At 44.3% G+C, this 24,524-nt stretch overlaps 2 protein-coding genes across 7 annotated transcripts in view; one reads left to right on the top strand and one right to left on the bottom strand.

Moving 5' to 3' along the window:
• LOC140207919 (uncharacterized) overlaps positions 1 to 24,524 on the bottom strand; it is a 78,487-nt gene that overhangs the window by 45,672 nt on the left and 8,291 nt on the right. The window lies entirely within an intron of this gene.
• On the top strand, positions 5,416 to 19,112 carry LOC140206773 (uncharacterized). Of its 6 annotated transcripts, none has more exons than XM_072274984.1 (3): positions 5,416 to 5,526; positions 5,614 to 5,726; positions 15,429 to 19,112. In XM_072274984.1, exon 3 carries the CDS (start codon positions 15,836 to 15,838, stop codon positions 16,619 to 16,621), a length of 786 nt encoding a protein of 261 aa, XP_072131085.1. In that variant the 5' UTR covers positions 5,416 to 5,526; positions 5,614 to 5,726; positions 15,429 to 15,835; the 3' UTR covers positions 16,622 to 19,112. The 6 variants fall into 6 exon arrangements, with proteins under 6 accessions (XP_072131085.1, XP_072131084.1, XP_072131082.1 ...); XM_072274983.1 differs by having other exon boundaries at positions 5,614 to 5,789; XM_072274981.1 differs by having other exon boundaries at positions 5,614 to 5,969.

Genomic DNA, 24,524 nt, shown 5'->3' with positions numbered 1-24,524 from the left:
GAGCTGGGGAGTGAGAGGTGGGTCCAGGTGAGGGGGAGGTGGGAAGGTGGAAATAGTGACAGGGGTGGGAGGTGAGTGGTTGGGGCAACACGGGGCTGCAGAAGATGGAAATTAATTCCATAGAGGATTAACAAAGAGGTTAGAGAGTATTTGTTATTGAGAGTGCAATGAAGATTCACCAGACTGATCCCTGGAGTGGTGGGTCATCATATGAAGAAAGATCAAATGTGATAACCCTTTCATTTAGAGAATCGAGGACTGAGAGGTAAACACATTGAAATGCACAACATCATTACCGGTTGAACCAGGGATCCCAGTCTCTGAAAAAGGGGGTGGACTGTCCGGGACTGAGACGAGGGGAAATGTCTCCACTCCGAAGGTGGTGAATGTCCGTAAATCCCCACCACAGAGGGTGGTGAAGACTCAGTGATCGTCCTCACATAAAACAGAGGCCGGCAGATGTGTGGAGACCAAAGTGATCGAGGAAATGAGGGTCGAGCAGAAACATGTGGCTGAGATGGGAGAGCAGCCGTCATCTTGTTGATAGTTAGAGGGGCTGAATGGCCACTTCTTGCTGTTTCTGACTTGATGTTTCAGTGTTCCTGTCCAGTGAGGCCGGAGCAATGTGAATAGAAATTAGTGCTTATATACATGGACTGATTTAAATAAAACCTGAACAATTCTGCTTTGGTCTGAATTGAGTGATTAGATCAGACTAGATGCAACTTTATTGTCATTGTGCCGACTACAGATACAAAGCCAATGAAACGCAGTTAGCATCTAACCAGAAATGCAAAGAATGGTGTTATTTACAAAATAATTGCGAATTAAAAAGTAAGTGCCACAGCACACAAATATAATAGTTCTGAGACAGAACAATATGGGTGCAATACTGCTGCTGTGATGTGAGGTTCAGCAGGGTCACAGGGAAGGAGAGTAAAAAGTCCATAGTTAGGATGAGATGCATCCTTGATAATGCTTTTCACCCCTCCCCGGCAGCTTTTATGTTACCGTATTCCAGTTCATGTTCCTTATTCCATGTTTTCTGGTTTCCCCCAGTTTCTGTTGAGGCAGCTGATTCTCGTTTGGGCTGGATTCATAAATAGCTTCAGGATTCAGCTGCTGGCCTCTGGATTGTTCCTGTTCAAACCCCCTGTCTGTATCCCTTCCCTTCACCTTCCTCCTGAAGCTTTGCCTCGCCTGCACCGCTGTCAATTTCCTGTCTCTCCCTCGATCAAGTCAAAGCTTCGGGGTCTCGTCCAGTCCTAGCCACGTCGAAGTACCTTGTCCTGTCCAAGCCATGGCTTTGTGTTCTTGCCTTGTACATGTGTCTTGCCGATCCCAGGAGTACCTTGCCCAGACCGATGCTGGTGTTCCCTTGCCTTGTCCAGGAGTCTGACGGCCAGTCCTATTACCACTCCTCGTCCTGTAGCCACGTCTTGTCCTCGCCTAGTTCTGGAGTCTGAGCCCCAGTCAAGTCCCAGGTTCTGGGTCCTTGCCCAGTCATTGGCTCTGTGTCCATACCCAAGCCTTGAAGTACCCTAGCCTCGAAGAACCCAAGCCTCGTCAGTCTTCGCCTCGATCCGGGGTCCGAGCCCAGGCTCCTAATTCCAAGCTCCATGTCTTGGTTCCGCTATCCTAGTCAAGTCCTAGCCCAGGTCCTGTATCCTTGTCTCATTCAGGGCCTGTGTCATGTCCAGCATCCTTTCTTCCCCACTTCCCTTGCTTTCTTGCCTAACCTAGTCCTGTTCCTAGTACGTCAGTGTCTGTGCCTTGCATTTGGGTCCGCTCCCAGCGACACTCTTTTGACAAGATGTTCTCAACCGGGATGGGAATGAAACCCGTACCTTTGTGACCCAGGGGTGTGAAGGGATGGGACGGGGAAGATACAGAGGGAAAAATTAAAAATGTTGCTGAAACTATGAGAAATCTGTGACCTGGGGGTGGAGGGAAAGGGACTCGGAAGGTATGGAGGGAGAAACTAAATATCTGGTAAAAGTATGGCAGTCTGTTTCATTAACCTCCAGGTTTGAGTCAGTGGTGAAGAAGGCGAATATAATGTTGGCTTTCATTTCTGGACGTTAAGAATATAAGAGCAGGGATGTGATGTTGAGGCAATCGTGAGACTACACTTGGAGTATTGTGTGCAGTTTTGGGCTTATTTTAGGAAGGATATACTGACATAGTAGAGGGTTCAATGTTCCAGTATGAGGAACGACTAGCAGCTGTTGGGCTGTATTCCCTGGAGTTCAGGAGAATGAGGGGGGATCTCATAGAAACATTCCAAATTTTAAAAGGCCTGAACAGATTAGATATGGCAAAGTTATTTCCCATGGTAGGGGATTCTAGAACAAGGGGGCACGACTTCTGAATTGAAGGACATCCCTTTAGAACTGAGACGTGGAGAAATCACTTTAGTCAGAGGGTGGTAAATCTGTGGAATTTGTTGCCATGAGCGGCTGTGGAGGCCAAGTCATTGGGTGTATTTAAGACAGAGATAGATAGGTTCTTGATTAGCCAGGGCATCAAAGGGTATGGGTGAAAGCAGGGGAGTGGGGATGACTAAATGAAGTGGATCAGCCCATTATTGAATGGTGGAGCAGACTCGATGGGCCGAATGGACTACTTCTGCTCCTATATCTTATGGTCTTATAGTCTATTCCACTGTTTCGACCTGCCAAAGTACAACCAATGTTTCTGGGTATATGACCTATTCATATGAGAATTTAGCCTTCTCTATTTTTCTGAGCTTCTCATAGATGTGTACAGTTAGTTGAGCTTTGCTCCAGAATTTCCACACTATTAAAAGATTTTTTTTTTACGTTTTTATTTTTATTTTTGCACTACTTATATAATTTATCTATTTAATACGTATATTATTTTAATTCATAGTTGTTTAAATGTATTGTTATGAAGTAGGTCCTACTGCTGCCGCAGAGACAACGAATTCCATGAGATATGCCTGTGCTATTAAACCTGATTCCGATATTGATGTGGGAGACCCACCACCGTCACCTGATCCCAGTTACCGCAGATCGTAATGCGAGATTGAAGCATTTTCTATTGATATGCATTCCTCAGAAATGACAACATTTCAATTAAGTTTCCTTCTGCGGTTCCATATCAGAAGCTCAGCCTGTCTAATATTTCCACACAATTAAAATGGGGAATTTGTTTATTCTTATCACATACTGAGCTACAGTGAAGATCTTGCCTGATGTACCATCCACACAGATCGATACATTACAACAGTACATTGAGAGATCTGACACGTCATTACACGTGTTATCACCGCCTCTTCCTTTCCTTCAAAATAAGAACAATTAGCAACATTAACCAGAACAAATGCGTAATTTAACATGTCTCTATCAGTCTCTCTGGGAGTTTATGAACAAATGCGTAATTTAACATGTCTCTGTCAGTCTCTCTGGGGTTTATGAACAAATGTGTAATATAACATGTCTCTATCAGTCTCTCTGGGGATTCATGAACACGAATAGACCTTCTAAAGTGGTTCAAACAGTTCTTGTGTTTCACTGTTATTTCCATGTTTTGTCTGGTCTGCATCAGTATACTGAAACTCTGAGGTTGGCTCTTTCTTAAGGCCTTTGCGATTTCTTCTTAACACTGATCCTTCTTCTGTTTGGACCATGTATGATCTGGGTTGTACTTCTTCAAGTACAGTAACTTTCAGTGTCCATGCGTTCATTTTGTCTTGCATCCTTACTTCATCGCCTTGTCCTTCAGACAAGCATTTCCTTAGATCAGTCAAATCACATTCCACTGCTTCCTTATACTGTGCCCACTGTGAGCGTTCTTGCTCTAGACGGTGATGAAGCTGCATCTCATATTCTCTCAGTGTCCCTTTCATTGACCATAAATTATTATTAACAAAATTAGAAATGTATGGTATTAGAGGGGCGGCACATCACTGGTTAAGTAGTTATTTGGAAGATAGGTATCAGAATATACATACAAACAACTGGAATTCAAAACTTTTGAGGGTAACTTGTCAGGTTCCACAACGTTCAGTGCTTGATCAATTGCTGTTCATTTTGTATATAAACAATATATGTTTGGTTTCTCAGACATTAAAATGTATATTATTTGCTGATGATACAATTATGTTTTGTAGTGGGGAACATCTGAAACAACTTTTGGATAAAGTGGAAAAAATAATTAAAAATGATAAAGAAATGGTTTGACACTATCAAATTATCACTGAATCAAGGTAAAACTACATACACAATATTTGGAAACCGTGCACCAAATTCATACAGTAAACTTAGAATAAATGCTGTTGAAATTGATAAGGTATCTGACACAAAATTTTTAGGAGTGGTAATAGATCATAAATCATGCTGAAAACCACATATAAATTATGTCAAAAACTGTCAAAGCCTATTGCAATACTGTACAAATCGCAAGATTTCTTGCATTGAAGCAACTTCCTCCTGCCATTGCTTATTCACATCATCAATTGCCTCCTGTTTGGTCATCTCAGAAACTGCAGCTGCTGCTTTTATATTCTCCATGTCAGCATTTGCCTCCATGAGCTGGACCTGCAGTCGAGTTACATCACCTTCCGCCGACTGTAATTCAACATTTTGTCGCTTCAGCTCTGTTTTCAGTTGATCACGTAATGCAAAAGGCACTTTTCTACATGGATGTACTGCGGGTGGCTCTGTGTTGTCAGTTTTAATTGTGTGCTCTGCTGGAAGACAACAAAGCTCTTGAACAAGTCCTGATACTCTTTCATCAGGTCACTGTATTCTGACTCTGTGTCACTGTCCAGGCTCTTTTCACCAAATTACGTCTCTCACAGCCAGATAGACCCAGTATTGACTGTACATCCTTTGACACCACCACAAATGAAAGCGTGTGCACAATAATTTTGAGCGATACTTTTGCCACACTTCAAAGGAACACTCACAATGCGCTGGAGGAACTCAGTAGGTCAGTCAACATCAGTTGAAAAGATTAGTTGACGTTTTGGGCCGAAACCCTTGGTCAGGACTGAAGGAAGAACTTTGGGGAGGGTTTGAAGAATGCTGGTAGTTGAAAAAAACAGTAATTTGAAAGACAAAGGGGTGGGGGAGGGGAGGCAGGGAGGTGATTGGCAGGAGAACAATGCGTAGTAGTAGAAGGAGGCGGTACTATGAGGGAGGTGATGTGAAATAGGGATAGAGTAAGGGAGAGGGAGGGAATTACCGGAATTTGGAGAATTCTATGTTCATACCAAGGGGCTGGAGACTACCTAGACGGTATATGAGGTGTTGCTCCTCCAACCTGAGTTTAGCCTCATCATGGCCACACATGTTCCTTTAACTGGAATGTCTGCGGGTGTTTCTGAGGCCCCGCCCTCTGGATGACGCAATTACCACCGGGCATGCTCACTATCTCCGGGTGGGCGGTGTTTTCCTTTCCGCTCAGTGATGAAGCGGATCGTCTGAGGGATCGGCAAAGTGCCTCACCTCTTGGGTCGGGATCACTGTCTGCGGGCCGAAGATATCACTTTTCCCATCGGTGAGTATTGAGACCAATCCCGAGCGGGGACATCCGATGTTGGCCGTGAGCTCCGAACTGAGGACCAATTACTCATTTATTTTCCAGTTATCTGGGCTCGTCAGAAACGTGTAGACTTCACTTAATCTGCATTGAACGATCCAAACCAGGAGCCCAGGCTGTCTATTTCCGCAGAATTGAAACGGAAGTCCCGCCAACAGGTCACGTGAGGCTGTTTACCGCAGATTTGCCCCGCCCTCCGCTTTGTGACGCAATATCACGTGGTGTGTGATCTTGTGGTGTGCTTACGGACCTGGATACATGGGGATGCTTCCTCCCTGTTGTGTTGAGGAATTTGATGTTGGCCACTGAGTCCCGTTAACTTCCCCTACTCGTCTCGCTTCCTGAGGCTCCTCACATTTGTCCTTGAGCTTTATAGCTGTTGTGTCTTCTCCCCGACTGGGGTAGGTGAGAAAGGAGAATGTCCGAGGTTGTGGGGATCTTTGATCTCACTGCCTTCTTTACTGAGGGACTGGGAAGTCTCCGGGGGTGGGGGGGTGGGAGAATAGTTTCTGTGATATGCATGTGGCCAAGTGGTTGAGCTGTTGAACTGGCAATCTGAAATTCCTGAGTTCAAGCCTCAGACCAGGCAGCGTATCGTGTCCTTGAGCAAGGCACTTAACCACACATTGCTCCTGCACGTTTATAACCCAGCAACAGCTGTTAGTTCAGCATAGACAGGACAGATTCTGTATCCAAAGGTCTCTGCAATTCCTTGCAGTTACAGGCAGAGTAGTTACCATACAAAAGCGTGAACTGTCCGGATGGGAAACTTTCTATGGTGTGTTGATAAAAATTTGGTGAGGGTCAAAGTATATATGGCAAAGTTCCTGTTGTTTGTTCTAACTTTGTCATTTTATACAGTAGTATGTACTATTAATTCAGTATCTGTGTATTGCTGGAGGACCATCAGTGATTGTCCTTGCTCCCTTCTCTCACCTGGTTCCATCTGCTCATCCCTGCCCATCTTGTTCAACCTCTGTCCAGTCTCCTAACCACACTACCCCCCCCCCACTTCAGTGATGTACATCAACCATCTGGGTCAAGCTCGGTCCACCCTGTATTCCACCTCCTCAATGTTATATATCAGCAATCTTTCTTCTGACCCTTGTTTTCATTGTGAAGTGTTCTTTTGCACCTTTGACCTTGCTGAGTTATTTCCAGAATCAGTTTTTGTTAGCTGGAATGCCAGAGGGTCATCAGGTACCAGTTCTGTTGTGCATTGATGTGGGAGAGCTGTTTTTTGAACTGTGACTGGCTGACACACTGCAGCATTTTACTGGCAGCAAAGAGTACTGGGAGAGCTGGTGCTCAGGTTATAATCCTGTGATCTGCAGTCCAGGCATATGGAACTGTTGGTGTTTAGGCTTTGACTTTGGTTAGTGCTTCTACAGATGGGGCTGGATGGTCGTCCTTCTGCAGTGAAGCAGAAATTTCGAGCAGCTGGACATTTGTTTTGGAGAAATCCCAGATTGCACTACCCAGTGTGAGATGTGGGGACAATGTGTGAGACTCTCAGGGTTGGTGAGTGGCAGATTCAGCTGTGTGACTCTGTGAGGTTGGGTCCTGGGATATCACAGTTTTTGATCCAGGTCAAATGGACCTGGGGATCGAGCTGCTTGGGCTTATGAGGTGTTGAGCAAGTATTTCTGTCTGGGATCAGATGTTTGTTTCTGGAGTTCCTTTGGAAGCACTGACTGCTAATCTGAAGAGAGAATGAATTCCCATCGGAAGGTGCAGAATCTTTATGGGTTGAGCTAAGAAAGGAACCCTTCAGAGGCAGTGATCATAACATGATTGAGTTCACTGCGAAATTTGAAAAAGAAAAGCCGAAATTTGATGTGTCGTTATTTCAGTGGAGTAAAGGAAATTACAGTAGCATGAGAGAGGAACTGGCCAAAGTTGACTGGAAAGGGACGCTGGCGGGAAAGACAGCAGAGCAGCAGTGGCTGGAATTTATGCAAGAAGTGAGGAAGGTACAAGACAGGTATGTTCCAAAAAGGAAGAAATTTTCGAGTGGAAACAGGATGCAACCGTGGTTGACAAGAGAAGTCAAAGCCAAAGTTAAAGCAAAGGAGAGGGCATGCAAGGAAGCAAAAATTAGTGGGAAGACAGAGGATTGGTAAGTTTTTAAAACCTTACAAAAGGAAACCAAGAAAGTCATTAAGAGGGAAAAGATTAACTATGAAAGGAAGCTAGCAAAGAATATCAAAGAGGATACTAAAAGCTTTTTCAAGTACAAAAAGAGTAAAAGACAGGTGAGAGTAGATATAGGACCGATGGAAAATGATGCTGGAGAAATTGTAATGGGAGATAAGGAGATGGCAGAGGAACTGAACGAGTATTTTGCATCAGTCTTCACTGAGGAAGACATCAGCAGTATACCGGACACTCAAGGGTGGCAGGGAAGAGAAGTGTGCGCAGTCACAATTACGACAGAGAAAGTACTCAGAAAGTTGAATAGTCTAAAGGTAGATAAATCTCCCGGACCAGACGGAATGCACCCGTATGTTCTGAAGGAAGTAGCTATGGAGATTCCGGAGGCATTAGCAATGATCTTTCAAAAGTCGATAGATTCTGGCATAGTTCTGGAAGACTGGAAGATTGCAAATGTCACTCTGCTATTTAAGAAGGGGGCAAGAAAGCAAAAAGGAAATTATAGACCTGTTAGTTTGACATCGGTGGTTGGGAAGTGGTTGGAGTCGACTGTCAAGGATGAGGTTACAGAGTACCTGGAGGCATATGACAAGATAGGCAGAACTCAGTATGGGTTCCTTAAAGGAAAATCCTGCCTGACAAACCTATTACAATTTTTTGAGGAAATTACCAGTAGGCCAGACAAGGGAGATGCAGTGAATGTTGTATATTTGGATTTTCAGAAGGCCTTTGACAAGGTGCCCCACATGAGGCTACTTAACAAGGTAAGAGCCCATGGAATTACCGGAAAGTTACAATCGTGGATAGAACATTGGCTGATTGGCAGGAAACAGAGAGTGGGAATAAAGGGATCCTATTCTGGTTGGTTGCCGGTTACCAGTGGTGTTCCACAGGGGTCCGTGTTGGGGCCGCTTCTTTTTACATTGTACAACAACGATTTGGATTATGGAATCGATGGCTTTGTGGCTAAGTTTGCTGATGATACGAAGATAGGTGGAGGGGCTGGTAGTGCTGAGGAAACGGAGAGTCTGCAGAGAGACTTGGATGGATTGGAAGAATGGGCAGAGAAGTGGCAAATGAAGTACAATGTTGGAAAGTGTATGGTTATGCACTTTGGTAGAAAAAATAAACGGGCAGATGATTATTTAAACGGGGATAGAATTCAAAGTTCTGAGATACAACGGGACTTGGGAGTCCTCGTACAGGCTACCCTTAAGGTTAACCTCCAGGTTGAGTCAGTTGTGAAGAAGGCGAATGCAATGTTGGCATTCATTTCTAGAGGAATAGAGTATAGGAGCAGAGATGTGATGTTGAGGCTCTATAAGGCGCTGGTGAGACCTCACTTGGAGTTCTGTGGGCAGTTTTGGTCTCCTTATTTAAGAAAAGATGTGCTGACGTTGGAGAGGGTACAGAGAAGATTCACTAGAATGATTCCGGGAATGAGAGGGTTAACATATGAGGAGCATTTGTCTGCTCTTGGACTGTATTCCTTGGAGTTTAGAAGAATGAGGGGAGACCTCATAGAAACATTTCGAATGTTGAAAGGCATGGACAGAGTGGATGTGGCAAAGTTGTTTCCCAATATCCTGGCAGGGAGATTAGTGAGGGCGACTGAGGTGACTTTAAACTAGAATGGTTGGGGGGTGGGAATCAAATTAAAGAGGCTAGGCAAGAGGAGGTTAGTTCACAACAGGGGTACGGGAACCAGTGCAGAGAGACAGAGGGGCATAAAATGAGGGTAGAAGCAAAAAGTAGTAAGGTGAAAAGTAAATGTGGCAGGCCGACAAATCCAGCGCAAGCATCAAAAAGGGCCACTTTTCAACATAATTGTATAAGGGCTAAGAGAGTTGTAAAAGTGTGCCTGAAGGTTTTGTGTTTTAATGCAAGGAGCATTCGTAACAAGGTGGATGAATTAAAAGTGCAGATTGTTATTAATGAATATGATATAGTTGGGATCACAGAGACATGGCTCTAGGGTGACCAAGGATGGGAGCTCAACATTCAGGGATATTCAATATTCAGGAGGGATAGACATGAAAGAAAAGGAGGTGGGGTGGCGTTGCTGGTTAGAGAGAAGATTAACGCAATAGAAAGGAAGGACATAAGCTGGGAGGATGTGGAATCGATATGGGTAGAGCTGCATAACACTAAGGGGCAGAAAATGCTGGTGGGAGTTGTGTACAGGCCACCTAACAGTAGTAGTGAGGTTGGGGATGGTATTAAACAGGAAATTAGAAATGTGTGCAATAAAGGAACAGCAGTTATAATGGGTGACTTAAATCTACATGTAGATTGGGTGAACCAAATTGGTAAGGGTGCTGAGGAAGAGGATTTCTTGGAATGTATGTGGGATGGTTTTTTTGAACCAACATGTCGAGGAACCAACTAGAGAGCAGGCTATTCTAGACTGGGTATTGAGCAATGAGGAACAGTTAATTAGCAATCTTGTCGTGAGAGGCCCCTTGGGTAAGAGTGACCATAATATGGTGGAATTCTTCATTAGGATGGAGAGTGACATAGTTAATTCATAAACAAAGGTTCTGAACTTAAAGAAGGGTAACTTTGAAGGTATGAGACTTGAAGTAGCTAAGATAGACTGGCAATTGACACTTAAAGGGTTGACGGTGGATATGCAATGGCAAGCATTTAAAGATCGCATGGATGAACTACAACAATTGTTCATCCCAGTTTGGCAAAAGAATAAATCAAGGAAGGTAGTGCACCCGTGGCTGACAAGGGAAATTAGGGATAGTATCAATTCCAAAGAAGAAGCATACAAATTAGCCAGAAAAAGTGGCTCACCTGAGGAGTGGGAGAAATTCAGAGTTCAGCAGAGGAGGACAAAGGGCTTAATTAGGAAGGGGAAAAAGATTATGAGAGAAAACTGGCAGGGAACATAAAAACTGACTGTACTGACTGTAAAAGCTTTTATAGATATGTGAAAAGAAAAAAAGATTGGCTAAGACAAATGTAGGTCCCCTACAGACAGAAACAGGTGAATTGATTATGGGGAGCAAGGACATGGCAGACCAATTGAGTAATTACTTTGGTTCTGTCTTCACTAAGGAGGACATAAATAATCTTCCGGAAATAGTAGGGGACAGAGGGTCCAGTGAGATGGAGGAACTGAGGGAAATACATGTTAGTAGGGAAGTGATGTTAGGTAAATTGAAGGGATTAAAGGCGGATAAATCCCCAGGGCCAGATGGTCTGCATCCCAGAGTGCTTAAGGAAGTAGCCTAAGAAATAGTGGATACATTAGTGATAATTTTTCAAAACTCTTTAGATTCTGGACTAGTTCCTGAGGATTGGAGGGTGGCTAATGTAACCCCACTTTTTGAAAAAAGGAGGGAGAGAGAAACCAGGGAATTATAGACCATTTAGCCTAACATCGGTGGTGGGGAAACTGCTAGAGTCAGTTATCAAAGATGTGATAACAGCACATTTGGAAAGCGGTGAAATCATCGGACAAAGTCAGCATGGATTTGTGAAAGGCAAATCATGTCTGACGAATCTCATAGAATTTTTTGAGGATGTAACTAGTAGAGTGGATAGGGGAGAATCAGTGGATGTGGTATATTTGGATTTTCAAAAGACTTTTGACAAGGTCCCACACAGGAGATTAGTGTGCAAACTTAAAGCACACGGTATTGGAGGTAAGGTATTGATGTGGATAGAGAATTGGTTGGCAGACAGGAAGCAAAGAGTGGGAATAAATGGGACTTTTTCAGAATGGCAGGCAGTGACTAGTGGGGTACCGCAAGGCTCAGTGCTGGGACCCCAGTTGTTTACAATGTATATCAATGACTTGGATAAGGGAATTAAATGCAGCATCTCCAAGATTGCGGATGACATGAAGCTGGGTGGCAGTGTTAGCTGTGAGGAGGATGCTAAGAGGATGCAGGGTGACTTTGATAGGTTAGGTGAGTGGGCAAATTCATGGCAGATGCAATTTAATGTGGATAAATGTGAAGTTATCCACTTTGGTGGCAAAAACAAGAAAACAGATTATTATCTGAATGGTGGCCGATTAGGAAAAGGGGAGGTGCAACGAGACCTGGGTGTCATTATACACCAGTCATTGAAAGTGGGCATGCAGGTACAGCAGGTGGTGAAAAAGGCGAATGGTATGCTGGCATTTATAGCAACAGAATTCGAGTACAGGAGCAGGGAGGTACTACTGCAGTTGTACAAGGCCTTGGTGAGACCACACCTGGAGTATTGTGTGCAGTTTTGGTCCCCTAATCTGAGGAAAGACATCCTTGCCATAGAGGGAGTACAAAGAAGGTTCACCAGATTGATTCCTGGGATGGCAGGACTTTCATATGATGAAAGACTGGATGAACTAGGCTTATACTCGTTGGAATTTAGAAGATTGAGGGGGGATCTGATTGAAACGTATAAAATCCTAAAGGGATTGGACAGGCTAGATGCAGGAAGATTGTTCCCGATGTTGGGGAAGTCCAGAATGAGGGGTCACAGTTTGAGGATAGAGGGGAAGCCTTTTAGGACCGAGATTAGGAAAAACTTCTTCACACAGAGAGTGGTGAATCTGTGGAATTCTCTGCCACAGGAAACAGTTGAGGCCAGTTCATTGGCTATATTTAAGAGGGGGTTAGATATGGCCCTTGTGGCTAAAGGGATCAATGGGTATGGAGGGAAGGCAGGTACAGGGTTCTGAGTTGGATGATCAGCCATGATCATACTGAATAGCGGTGCAGGCTCGAAGGGCCGAATGGCCTACTCCTGCACCTATTTTCTATGTTTCTATGATCGGGGAGTCTAGTACGTGAGGGCATGACTTAAGGATTGAAGGGCACCCATTCAGAACAGAAATGCAAAGACATTTTTTTGGTCAGAGGGTGGTGAATCTATGGAATTTGTTGCCACGGGCAGCAGTGCAGTCCAAGTCATTGGGTGTATTTAAGGCAGAGATTGATAGGTATCTGTGTAGCCAGGGCATCAAAGGTTATGGTGAGAAGGCGGGGGAGTGGGACTAAATGGGAGAATGGATCAGCTCACGATAAAATGGCGGAGCAGACTCGATGGGCCAAATGGCCGACTTCTGCTTCTTTGTCTTATGGTCTTATGGTCTTATATTGAGGCCCCTGATATTTTGTTTCTCTGAATGCCTCAGCCTGTTGGGTGCAACCAAGAATCATAGCGACTACAATAACATAATTCCACGCCCTGAGCTCATCTGACATTTCTTTTTAGTTATCTTCTGTTGGTTTCTGAAAGCTTCCCAATGTTTTTTCTTATATTATTTGCCCTCTCTTTTGCTTCTACATTGGCTTTGGCTTCTCATTTCAGCCACGGTTGTGCTCTCCTGTCTTTATAATGCTTCCAGTTCTTTGGGATGTATCTATCACTCAGCTCCCGAATTGCTCCCAGAAACTCCAGCCTTTTCTGCTCTGTTGTCATTCCTACCAGCTTCCCCTGACAATCAAATTTGCCCAGCTTCTCTGTCATAGAGACATGGAGAAGGTCAGTGCAGAAAAATGCCCACACTGGAAGATCAGAATGATAATCCATACGAGGAGACAAAATAGATGGGGGAGATTTTAAATATTTGTTTTGCATCCGTATTTACACAGGAGATGGACACAGAGTCTATAGAAATGAGGGAAAGCAACATCAACTTCATGGACCCTGTACAGATTACAGAGGTGGGGGTGTTTGCTGTCTTAAAGCAAATTAGCGTGGATAAATCCCCAGGGCCTGACAAGTTGTTCCCTGGGACCTTGAGGTAGACACGTGCAGAAATTGTCAGGACCTAAACACAGATATTTAAATCATCCGCGGTGACAAGTGAGGTACTGGAGGATTGGAGGACAGCCAATGTTGTTCTGTTGTTCAAGAAAGGCTCTAAAAAATAAAGTAAGATATTGTATGTTGGTGAGCTTGACATCGGTAGAGGGAACGTTATTGGAACATACATGCAGGAAGCAGATATACAATTATTTAGATAGATGTGGACTGATTAAGGATAGGCAGCATGGGTTTGTACACGGTAGGTCATGTCCAACCAAACTTATAGAGTCTCTCGAAGATGTTATCAGGAAAGCAAGGCAGTGGATGTTGTCTACATGGACTTTAGCAAGGCACTTGACAAAGTCTCATATGGGAGGTTGGTCAAGAAGATTCAGTCACTCAGCATTCAAGATGAGATAGTAAACTGGATGAGACACTGTCTTTGGGAGAAGCCAGACTGTGGTAGCAGATGGTTGCCTCTCTGACTGGAGGCCTGTGACTAGTGTTATGCCACAGGGATCAGTGCTGGATCTGTTGTTGCTTGTCATCTATATCAGTAATCTGGATGGTAACATGGTTAACTGGATCAGTAAATTTGTGGATGACACGAATATTTGTGGTGTAGTGGACAGTGAGAAATATTATCATGGCTTGCAGTGTGATCTGGACCTGCTGCAAAACGGAAAAAGGAATTTAATGCGGACAAGTGTGAAGTGTTGCATGTTGATAGGAACAAGGTCTTACACACTGCTCTGAGTAGGGCTCTGAGAAATGTTGTAGAAGAAAGGAATCTGGGAATACAGGTCCATAATTTACTGAAAGTGGTGTCACAGTTCGATCACGATGGAAAGAAAGATTTTGGCACATTGGCCTTCACAAATCAAAGTACTGAGTACAGGAGATGGATGTCATATTGACATTGTACAAGACATTGGTGAGGCCTGATTTGGAGTATTGTGTGCAGTTTTGGTCACCAACCTACAGGAAAATGTAAAATAAGTTGAAAGAGTTCAGAGAAAATTCACGAGGATGTTGTCACATCTGGAGGAATTGGGTTATAAGGAAAGAATGAACAGATCAGGACTATATTCCCTGGAATATAAAAGATTGACAGGAGATTTGATGGAGGTGTTCCAACATTATAAGGGTTATAGATGGAGTAAATGCAAGCAGGCTTTTTCCACTGAGATCGGATGAGGCTACAATCAGAGGCCATGGATTAAGTGTGAAAGGTGAAACTTTAAGGGGAACATGATGGGAAACTTCTTCACACATACAAACATCCGCGTGTGGAATGAACAGCGGAAGTGGTGCATGCGAGCTTAATTTCAACATTTAAGAGGTTTGTGTAGGTACCTGGATGGTAGGGATATGGGAGTAGGAAGTTTAAATAGTTCAGCACAAACTAGATAGGCCGAAAGGTCTCTTTCTGTGTTGTACTTCTCTAAGACCATGACAATAACCTGAAATTACACTAATATTCACTCTAATTCCTTTTAACAGCTGTGCAGACCAACCATACATCTGAGTAGGAGACATTTACATGGTGTTAAAACTGTGGCACTTTAAATTAGCAGTACATAAAAGAAAATCCCAGCTGCACGTCAACAAAGGCTATTTGTGTGAGAGTGTTTCAGTTACTGTGGGGCCAGGCACCCATGCAGCTCAGCAGGAACAGGGAATAATACCAATGGAGAGAGTCAAACTGAGCCAGGTGACAGATTGGAGATGGCAGAAATGCCCCATTCTTATAGAGACAGGAAGAGCATCAGAGAGTTTGATGGTCATTCCAGATACCAGCACTGTGCCCAGTTAGAAGATAATTTCTCTCTCCAACTTGGGTTGAAATTCTCTGTAACAGTTTGATGTCGAATTACACCTTGACAACTTAAGTGATCTCATCTGAAATGTTGTCCTTCACCCATTGATGGATTTTGTAAATCTTTTTACAGGTTAAAAATGACAAGGAATTTGTCTACGGGAATCTTGAACACAACACGCCAGTTTTGCTGTCTCTATCCAGATATTTAAGAAGTGAAGCAAAGGATTCACTCGAACATCCTTCCTGCTCAGACTGTGGGGAGGGATTCACTCGATTATCTGACCAACTAGCACATCCATCATTTTACACAGGGAAGATCCCATTCATCTGCTTAGACGGCAGGAATGGATTCACTCGGTCATCTCAACTGAAGGAACATCAGCAGGTTCACACTGGGCAAGGCCATTCACCTGTTCTGTGTGTGAGAAAGGATTTAGTCAGTCTTCCCACCTGTGGACGCACCAGTCAATTCACACTGGGTAGAGGCTGGTCATCTGCTGAATTTCTGGGGAAGGATTCACTCGGTCATCTGACCTAATGGCTCACCAGCGAGTTCACACCGGGGAGCGGCCGTTCACCTGCCCAGACTGCGGGAAGGGATTCACTTACTCATCTAAACTGAAGGTACATCAGCGAGTTCACACTGGAGAGAGGCTGTTCACCTGCAAAGACTGTGGGAAAGGATTCACTTGCTCATCTAAACTGAAGGTGCATCAGCGAGTTCACACCGGGGATTGGCCAGTCACCTGCTCAGACTGTGGGAAGGGATTCATTTCATCATCTAAGCTGAAGTTACATCAGCGAGTTCACACTGGGGAGAGGCCATTCACCTGCTCAGGCTGCGGAAAGGGATTCACTTCGTCATCTCAACTGAAGGTACATCAGCACGTTCACACTGGGGAGCGGCCGTTCACCTGCTCAGACTGTGGGAAGGGATTCACTTTGTCACCTCACCTACTAAGACACCAGTTAGTTCATACCGGGGCGTGGCCATTCACCTGCTCAGTCTGTGGGAAGGGATTCATTGATTCAGCCTTCCTACAGAGACACCAGTCAGTTCACACTGGGATGTGGCAGTTCACCTGCTCAGTCTGTGGCAAGGGATTCAATCGGTCATCTCACCTCGTGACACACCAGTCAGCCCACACAGGGGAATGGCCATTCACCTGCTCAGACTGTGGGAAGGGATTTACTATGTCATCTCATCTGAAGGTCCATCAGAGAGTTCACACTGGGGAGCGGCCTTTCACCTGCTCAGTCTGTGGGAAGGGATTCACTCGGTCATGTCAACTACAGAGACACCAGCGACTTCACACTGGATAGAGGCCGTTCACCTGCTCAGACTTTGGGAGGAGATTCTCTTAGCCAAATCAACCAAATGTGTATTATTGAGTTCACAGTGGAGAGAGGCCGTTCACCTGCTCTGACCGTGGGAAGCGATTCGCTTAGTCATCTAACCTTATATAACCCCCGCTTCGGCTAGCTGCTTAATATAGGGGGTGATAGCCCCTCAGCCTGGCCAAACTTAAGAAATCTCATTTGGGTGGATGCTTCGTGATGTGTCCCCTGTTACAAATCAGTACCCCAAAATAACAAACAGTACACAATATGTGATTAAGTGATTGAGCTTTATAATTCTTACTTTGACTATGTGGTTAGTGAAGTAAACAAAAAAAGATAAAAGGGCCCACTCTCTCCATTCGTGTCTTCTCATCTCTCCCCGACAAAAGACCATGAAAATCTCTCTTCCAGACTCACAAGGAAGAACATTTCCGTCATTGGATAGCCCCGCACTCCAAAACCCTGTTATCTCTAGTCATAACCTAAACATTGCTGCTACAGAGAAACCATTACCTCAGCAGTGAAACATTGCAGAGAGGCCATTACATGAGCAGTGAAACCTTACAGTATGTTACACTTGTGACACGCTACCGGGTTCACACTGGGGAGAAAGTTTCAATAAGCTGCATGCTGGATGTTTGGCCATCACGGTTGCTGATGCAATTTCGAGAGTGACTGTCGGTGCTGACCTCTGCAATTATTGCTGCTGCTCACCACACCCAGTTCTGCACCCTGGTCACTGGGCATTGAAGAGGTTGCTTCTGCTGCATATTCACCTTTAATGGGACTGGAGTTTAATATTCTGGATCTGAGACAAATAAATCAGTTTTATTTTAAACTCTGTCTATGGTACTTAGTGAATTCATAACATGACTAGTGTACAGTAGAGAGTCAACTCAGGCCGGCTGGACCCTGCCAGTGATTCAGTTCCACAACAGTCCTTTTAAACCCTCCCCTGTTGTTCCCCTCTGGCTCTCTCTGTGGTGATGGGTTCCAAACAGTCACCACTCTGTGGGTGAAGAGGTTTCCCTTGAACTTTCGGCAGACTGAAGAAGTCGAGGAGAAGGGAATCAGCAGCGGGGAGTGGCAACGAATGACTGAATAGCAACATTTGGAAGCTGATTGACAGAGAAAATCTTTTGGTTGTCTGACTGATGACACAAACAATACCTGTGGTGAGGTGCTCCACTGGTCGAGGAACATGTGTGTTGGGAATGGTTTTATTTATTGAGGGAGTTGTTCCTGCTTGTTTATCCTGTAATATTATATCCAGATGGTTATTATGGATTATCCTATCTGTAATAATGTATTGATTATCAAATAATTTGTAGGATTTTGACTATAAAACTGGATCAGGCTTGAATTTATGGTGCCTTTATGAAGTGATGGAGGGCATTCATGAGTTTGAATTTTAAAGCAAGATTTTGGTGAATGATATTTGCCACTTGATTGTACCTTTGTAAGTTATCACATTGAGTGAAACTGCTGCAGGATTCTGAAATGTGTTGGATTGTTTTTGGTTTCTCTTGGCATTTTCTGCACTTACTGCCTCGTTTGTTTGTACTTCATTTACTTTTGATTTTTTTTTTTCCTTTTGTTAACCATCCTGTCCTGTACAGGTGTCCCCCGCTTTTCGAACGTTCGCTTTACGAAACCTCACTGTTACGAAAGACCTACATTAGTTTCCTGTTTTCGCTAACAGAAGGTGTTTTCATGTTACAGAAAAATCAGTGCACGAAAAAATCAGCGAGCCATAAAAGGCAGCGCGCGCCCCGAGCGGCCGCTCTCCCTCCGGATTCGGAATGGCATTCTCGCTGGCATTGCTTAAATACGTTGCATTAAGCAGCCGTTAGCAAGATGAGTTCTAAGGTGTTGGAAAAGCCTGAAAGAGCTCGTAAGGGTGTTACACTTAGCGTAAAATTAGACATAATTAAGCGTTGTGATCATGGTGAACGAAGTAAGGACAACGTGAGTTTGGCTTGTGGAAGCTGACGAAGATGATGTTGAAGAGCTTTTGGCATCCCATGACCAAGAACTGATAGATGAAGAGCTGATGCAATTGGAAGAGGAAAGGATAACAATCAAAACCGAATTCATTAACGAAATGAACATAAAGCAACTGCATGAGATTTTTGCTGCAATGATAATGTACAACTTTAATTTTGAAAGGGTACGTCAGTTTAGGGGATATTTGCAGGATGATTTGAGTGCTTACAAAGAACTGTATGATCTAAAAAGGTGCGAGGCTCAGCAGCCAAGCAAGCCTTCCACATCAGCCACAGCAGACGACGAACCTTGACCTTCGACATCGAGGCAGGCAGACATAGGAGAAGATGAGCTGCCTGCCTGATGGAAACAGACGACACCCCAATGTCCCATCACCCCAACCCCCAGACTGCGTATAGATAGTGATTCGCGGAGAATGCAGCGGTAGCCGGGAGGCACACAGCACACCTTTAAGAAAAAAGCCAAAATAAACATGCTAATTAATTACGTGTCGGGCGGCACCTAATTAATTTGCATGTTTATTTCGGCTTTTTTTCTTAAAGATGTGCTAGATGCCTCCCGGCTACTGCTGCATTCTTCGCGGCAATATATCGGTCGGCGGCCCAGAGTGTGGGGGCCACTGCACCATCCCAACCTGCGATGACTCAGCCTAACACAACACCATCAGTGTGCTCGGCACTGTCCCGATTCTGGTAAGTGATACCAAACTGCACAGACATTATTTCTACTTTATATGGGCTGTGTATTTTTACGTGTTATTTGGTATGATTTGGCAGCTTCGTAGCTTACAGGTTACCAGAGAGAGTGTTCTTGCCAACAGCGCTTGCATGAGATTTTCTGCCGAGAGCGCTTGTGTGAGATTTTCGCTACGGAGAACAGTGCCGGCAATGATAGTGGAAAAGTATTTCTACTTTATATAGGCTGTGTATTTATCATATCATTCCTGCTTTTACTATATGTTACTGTTATTTTAGGTTTTATGTGTTATTTGGCATGATTTGGTAGGTTGTTTTTGGGTCTGCAAACGCTCACAAAATTTTCCCATATAAATAAATGGTAATGGCTTCTTCGCTTTACGACATTTCGGCTTACGAACCATTTCATAGGAACGCTGTACCTTCGGATGGCGGGGGAAACCTATATTTCTGCTAGGAAATCCTCTGTTTCTGGGAAGAGGTCTCCAACACTCAGTCAGGTGCTCGATGCTTCCTTGTCACCATCTCATCTGCTCAGATCATTGGGATGTCTCCCATGGAGGGTCGTACTCATTCCACTGGTTAATGTTTTCTTCCATAGTGAAGATTCATTTTTCTGAGTTGGCCTCTCATTTAAGTTTTCTGGCCTAACTTTCTTATCACGACTGCTTATCAGATACTTTCATGCTTCTTGAAAGAACAAGCTGGTAGTGGGGTTGTGTGGATCTGTTGGTAAAATATTAAATAAAATCATTAGAAAGAGGTGGCATAGGGTTGGAAACTGTAGAATCTGTGGGTAGAATTAAGGAATGGCAAATGTAAAAAAAAATCCCTGATGGGAATTGTATAGAGACCTCCAAACAGTAGTGAGTATGTGATCCACAAATTACAATGGGAGATTAAAAGTGCGTGCCGAAAGGGCAATGTTACAATAGTCATGGGGGATTGTCATGCAGGTGATTAGGAAAATTAGGATGGTGTTGGTCTCAAGAGGAGGAATTCCTAGAATGCCTACAAGATGCTTTTTTAGAGCAGTTCAGGGTTGAGACCACTTGGGGATCAGTTATTCCGGATTGGGTGTTGTAATGAACCAGAATTATTTGGGTCTTGTAATGAACCAGAATTAATTGTGTCACTTAAATTCAAAGAACCCTTAGAGGCAAGTGATATTAATATGATCAAATTCACCCTGACATTGCAGAAGGAGAAACTAAAGTCAGATGTGGAATAAAGAGAATTAGAGCGGTATGAGAGAAAAATTGGTCAAAATTGATTTGAAAAGAACACGGGCAGGGATGAAAACAGAGCAGCAATGGCAGGAATTTCTGGAAGCAATTTAGAAGGCACAGGATATATACAGTGGCATGCAAATGTGTGGGCACCCCTGGTTAAATTTCTGTTACTGTGAATAGCTAAGTGAGTAAAAGATGACCTGATTTCCAAAAGGCATAAAGTTAAACATGGCACATTTCTTTAATATTTTAAGCAAGGTTACATTTTTATTTCCATCTTTTACAGTTTCAAAAAAATGAAAAAGGAAAAAGGCCCCCTGCATGGTCAGTACTTAGTAACACCCCCTTTGGCAAGTATCACAGCTTGTAAACGCTTTTTGTAGTCAGCTAAGAGTCTTTCAATTCTTGCTTGGGTAAATTTCTGGGTTCAGTCATTAGCAGCAAAACACTGACTGTGGAAATTACAAATCAGAATATTATTAGAGTCACAGAGCCCAGCAGCACTGAAACAGGCCCTTCAGCCCTTCTAGTCAATGCTGACCTTTTGTTTTTACTGCCTAGTTCCAACTACCTGCACCATAGCCTCCATACACCTCCCATCCATGTCATCACTCAAATTTCTCTTTAGTGTCTCAATTGGACCCACATCCACCTCTTCCACTGGCAGCTCATTCCACACTCCCACCAACCTCTGAGTGAAGAATTCCCCTTCAGACTCCCCTAAAAGTATTCACTTTCACCCTGAACTTATGTCCAATATGGAGGTGAGAGGGAGGACAGTAAGGGGAGGGGTGGTCAAGTGCGGAGAGGGAAACAGAGCGGAGAGTTTATACTTAATATCTTTCAGAAAAAGTACTTGTTTAAACTTACTTGCTGCAAACCTACTATCCATACCCTGTGCATTCTCAACCAAATTATTGATCGAGATGACAAGTAGCAATGTTCAAAGCTCAAAGTAAATTTTATTATCAGAGTACATATGTCACCACATACAACCCTGAGATACTTTTTCCTACAGGAACACTTAGCAAATCTATAGAATAGAAACAGGATCAATGAAAGATCTAGTAGAGCAGAGATTTCATCAAACTGTGTAAATGCAAATATAATTACATATCAATGAATAATGATAGCAATGGGGTGTAACGCTGGGGAACCCACCTAGGCCAGGCCTTGAGTCCAATAAACGGCCTCCCACCATTACTCTCTGCTTCCTACCATCAAGACAACTGTGCATCCAGTTAGCCAGCTCTCCCTGGATCCCATGTGATCTAACTTTCCACAGCAACTTACCATGCTGAACCTTCTCAAAGGCCTCACTGTAGTCCATATCGCACACAATCCTGGGACAGAGGTGTCACTGATCAGAGGGCACAGATTTAAACAGAGGATGAAGAGGTTTAGAGGGATCTGAGGAAGAGATTTTTCACTCAGAGGGTAGCTGAAATCTGGAACACGCTGCCCGAGGTGGTGGTGGAGACAGGTCCCTTCACAACATTTACGAAGTGGATGAGCATTGAAACTGTCAAGATACAGTCAGCTATGAACCGAGTGCTGATAAATGGGACCAGTGTAGACAGTGAGTGGATGGTCAGAACAGGTATGGCCAGCCAAAGACCTGTTTCCGTGCTGTGTAATCCACCACTCCGGACATGACAAATTAATGATGGTGGCACCACAAGGCATTGATTTCAAAACTCCACACCCCTCTCCAACTTGAAATAAACGAGACTGAACCCCTTTGTCACCACTGGGAAAATCTGTTTCTGTCGAGGTAACATACAAATTGGTCACTTCTGCCAAACAACTGGCAATTGATGAAGTTCCTGTGTCGTCTTCCATTAATGTTGCTTCCTTACAGCAAAACTAACCCTCTCACTGTCAGAATCAGTGATTAAATCCAGCCCCAAACATTCTGCTTTCATCCCTGCACATTGTAACTTGAACCATCTCACTGAGGGTCTGATGGAGACACAACCCCTGCCCTCTACACATGTGGTCACATCTCCCCTGATTCTAACATTTCAAATACAATCAGAATGGTTTTCTGATTCAGTCTGAAGGTTATGGTGCATTCAGCTCATCGTCAGACCTGACAAACCATGTCTTCCCACAGCTGGTTCCACCTGTTGGTGTGTCCTCTTTCCTCCACCTCCAGGGAAGCTGCATCTCCACACAAACTCCTCACTTGAGACGACTGTCTGTACCTGTGACACAGGAAATCACATCACTGTCACTCTCCTGATACCATCCGGGAAGCGGTACCGCAACATAAAAGCCCGGACCAACAGGCTCCGGGACAGCTTCTTCCACCAGGCCATCAGACTGATGAACTCACACTGATTTGAGTGTACTCTAAATTACAATGTCTGTTTTATTTATTATAAACTGTTATAAATTACTATGATTGCACGTTGCACATTTAGATGGAGACGTAATGTAAAGATTTTTACTCCTCATGGATGTGAGAAATAAAGTCAATTCAATTCAATTCCTGATTCTGTGTCTGAGCTGCTTGCCTCCGGGTATCCTCCGTCAACAAGCTTCTTCCTCAGTCACCATCTGTCAGATTATAAAAAACAATTAAAACGATCTATCAGACAGCTCCTGTACCCCTCCACCCCTGAACAGGTTCCCCTGTTAAAACTCTCTGCTCAGCCCCTTTCCTATTCCCTTTCCCTATTCCCTTTCCCTTTCAGACTCCCGATGTACCAGCAGATCCGAATTCACCGTGTGGACATTTCTACCCCACAGGAGGCTGTACAAACCCATGTCCTTCTCTGATGCACAGCTCAGTGACCCCAATCCCTGTCTGCACTCGCAGCCCATGACGGTGACAGCTGTCCTAGACTCTGTAACTCACAATCTTGTAACACATAACCTTGTTCACAGCAAGTTTAGACAGTCATTAATATGAAGAGAGAATTGTTGTTTCCTGAAAGGACAGGCGAGCGAAGCTGTCTGATCCAATTCACCAGATCGTCCCGTGTTTACAAGTTAATTTGTCCCGGGACCCACACCCACACCCACTCATAACCCCAAAGTAAATGTCCGCTTTCTGATTTATTTCCATTTCCCTCCGAGGGAAGTTGGGGCGTTTGTGAAGTGTCTCCTGCGGCCGGAGTCTGATGTATTGCTGAGAGGTAGGAGGAGACCACTCGGCCCGTCGGTTTGATGCCGGTTCCCCGGGGAGGGAGAGGGGGATTTTATTGAAAGGATGAAGACGGTGAGAGAGGGGGCAGACAGGATGTTTGTCCCAGTGGGGACAGGGGAGGCTCATCTGTGGAAATGTCTGAGCCCACGGTGGTGGCGAGCAGAGGGATTCACCACATTGGGGGGCAAACACCGGCAGACTGTTGTCCTGCAAGCGGGACCAATGGTCCGGGCAAAGTGACAATTATTTGTGTTTTGTTGAGATTGTACCTGGAATATGGTGTAAAATCCCGCTCCCCACACTAACATGGGTTATACAGACCAAAGAACAAACTGCCGGAGGAACTCAGTGGGTCGGGCAGCATCTGTGGAGGGAAATGGACCGTCAACATTTCGGGCCGAGACCCTCCCTCTGGACTGAGAGTGGACGGGAAATAGTCAGAGAAAAGAGGTGAGGGGTGGAGATGGGGCAAGAGCTGGGGAGTGAGAGGTGGATCCAGGTGAGGAGGAGGTGGGAAGGTGGAAATAGTGACAGGGGTGGGAGGTGAGTGGTTGGGGCAACACGGGGCTGCAGAAGATGGAAATTAATTCCATAGAGGATTAACAAAGAGGTTAGAGAGTATTTGTTATAGAGAGTGCAATGAAGATTCGCCAGACTGATCCCTGGGGTGTTGGGATCATCATATGAAGGAAGATCAAATGTGATAACCCTTTCATTTAGATAATCGAGGACTGAGAGGTGAACACATTGAGATGCACAACATCATTACCGGTTGAACCAGGGATCCCAGTCTCTGA

The sequence above is a fragment of the Mobula birostris genome, chromosome 13, assembly GCF_030028105.1.
Source record: "Mobula birostris isolate sMobBir1 chromosome 13, sMobBir1.hap1, whole genome shotgun sequence".
NCBI classification, from domain to species: Eukaryota; Metazoa; Chordata; class Chondrichthyes; order Myliobatiformes; family Myliobatidae; genus Mobula; species Mobula birostris.
The sequence above is the reverse complement of the archived record's forward strand: the minus strand, read 5'-3'. Positions and strand labels throughout refer to the sequence as shown.

Excerpts from the sequence above, each read along its gene's own strand:
- LOC140206773 (XM_072274985.1), top strand. The coding sequence starts at position 15,836 with ATGGCTCACCAGCGAGTTCACACCGGGGAGCGGCCGTTCACCTGCCCA.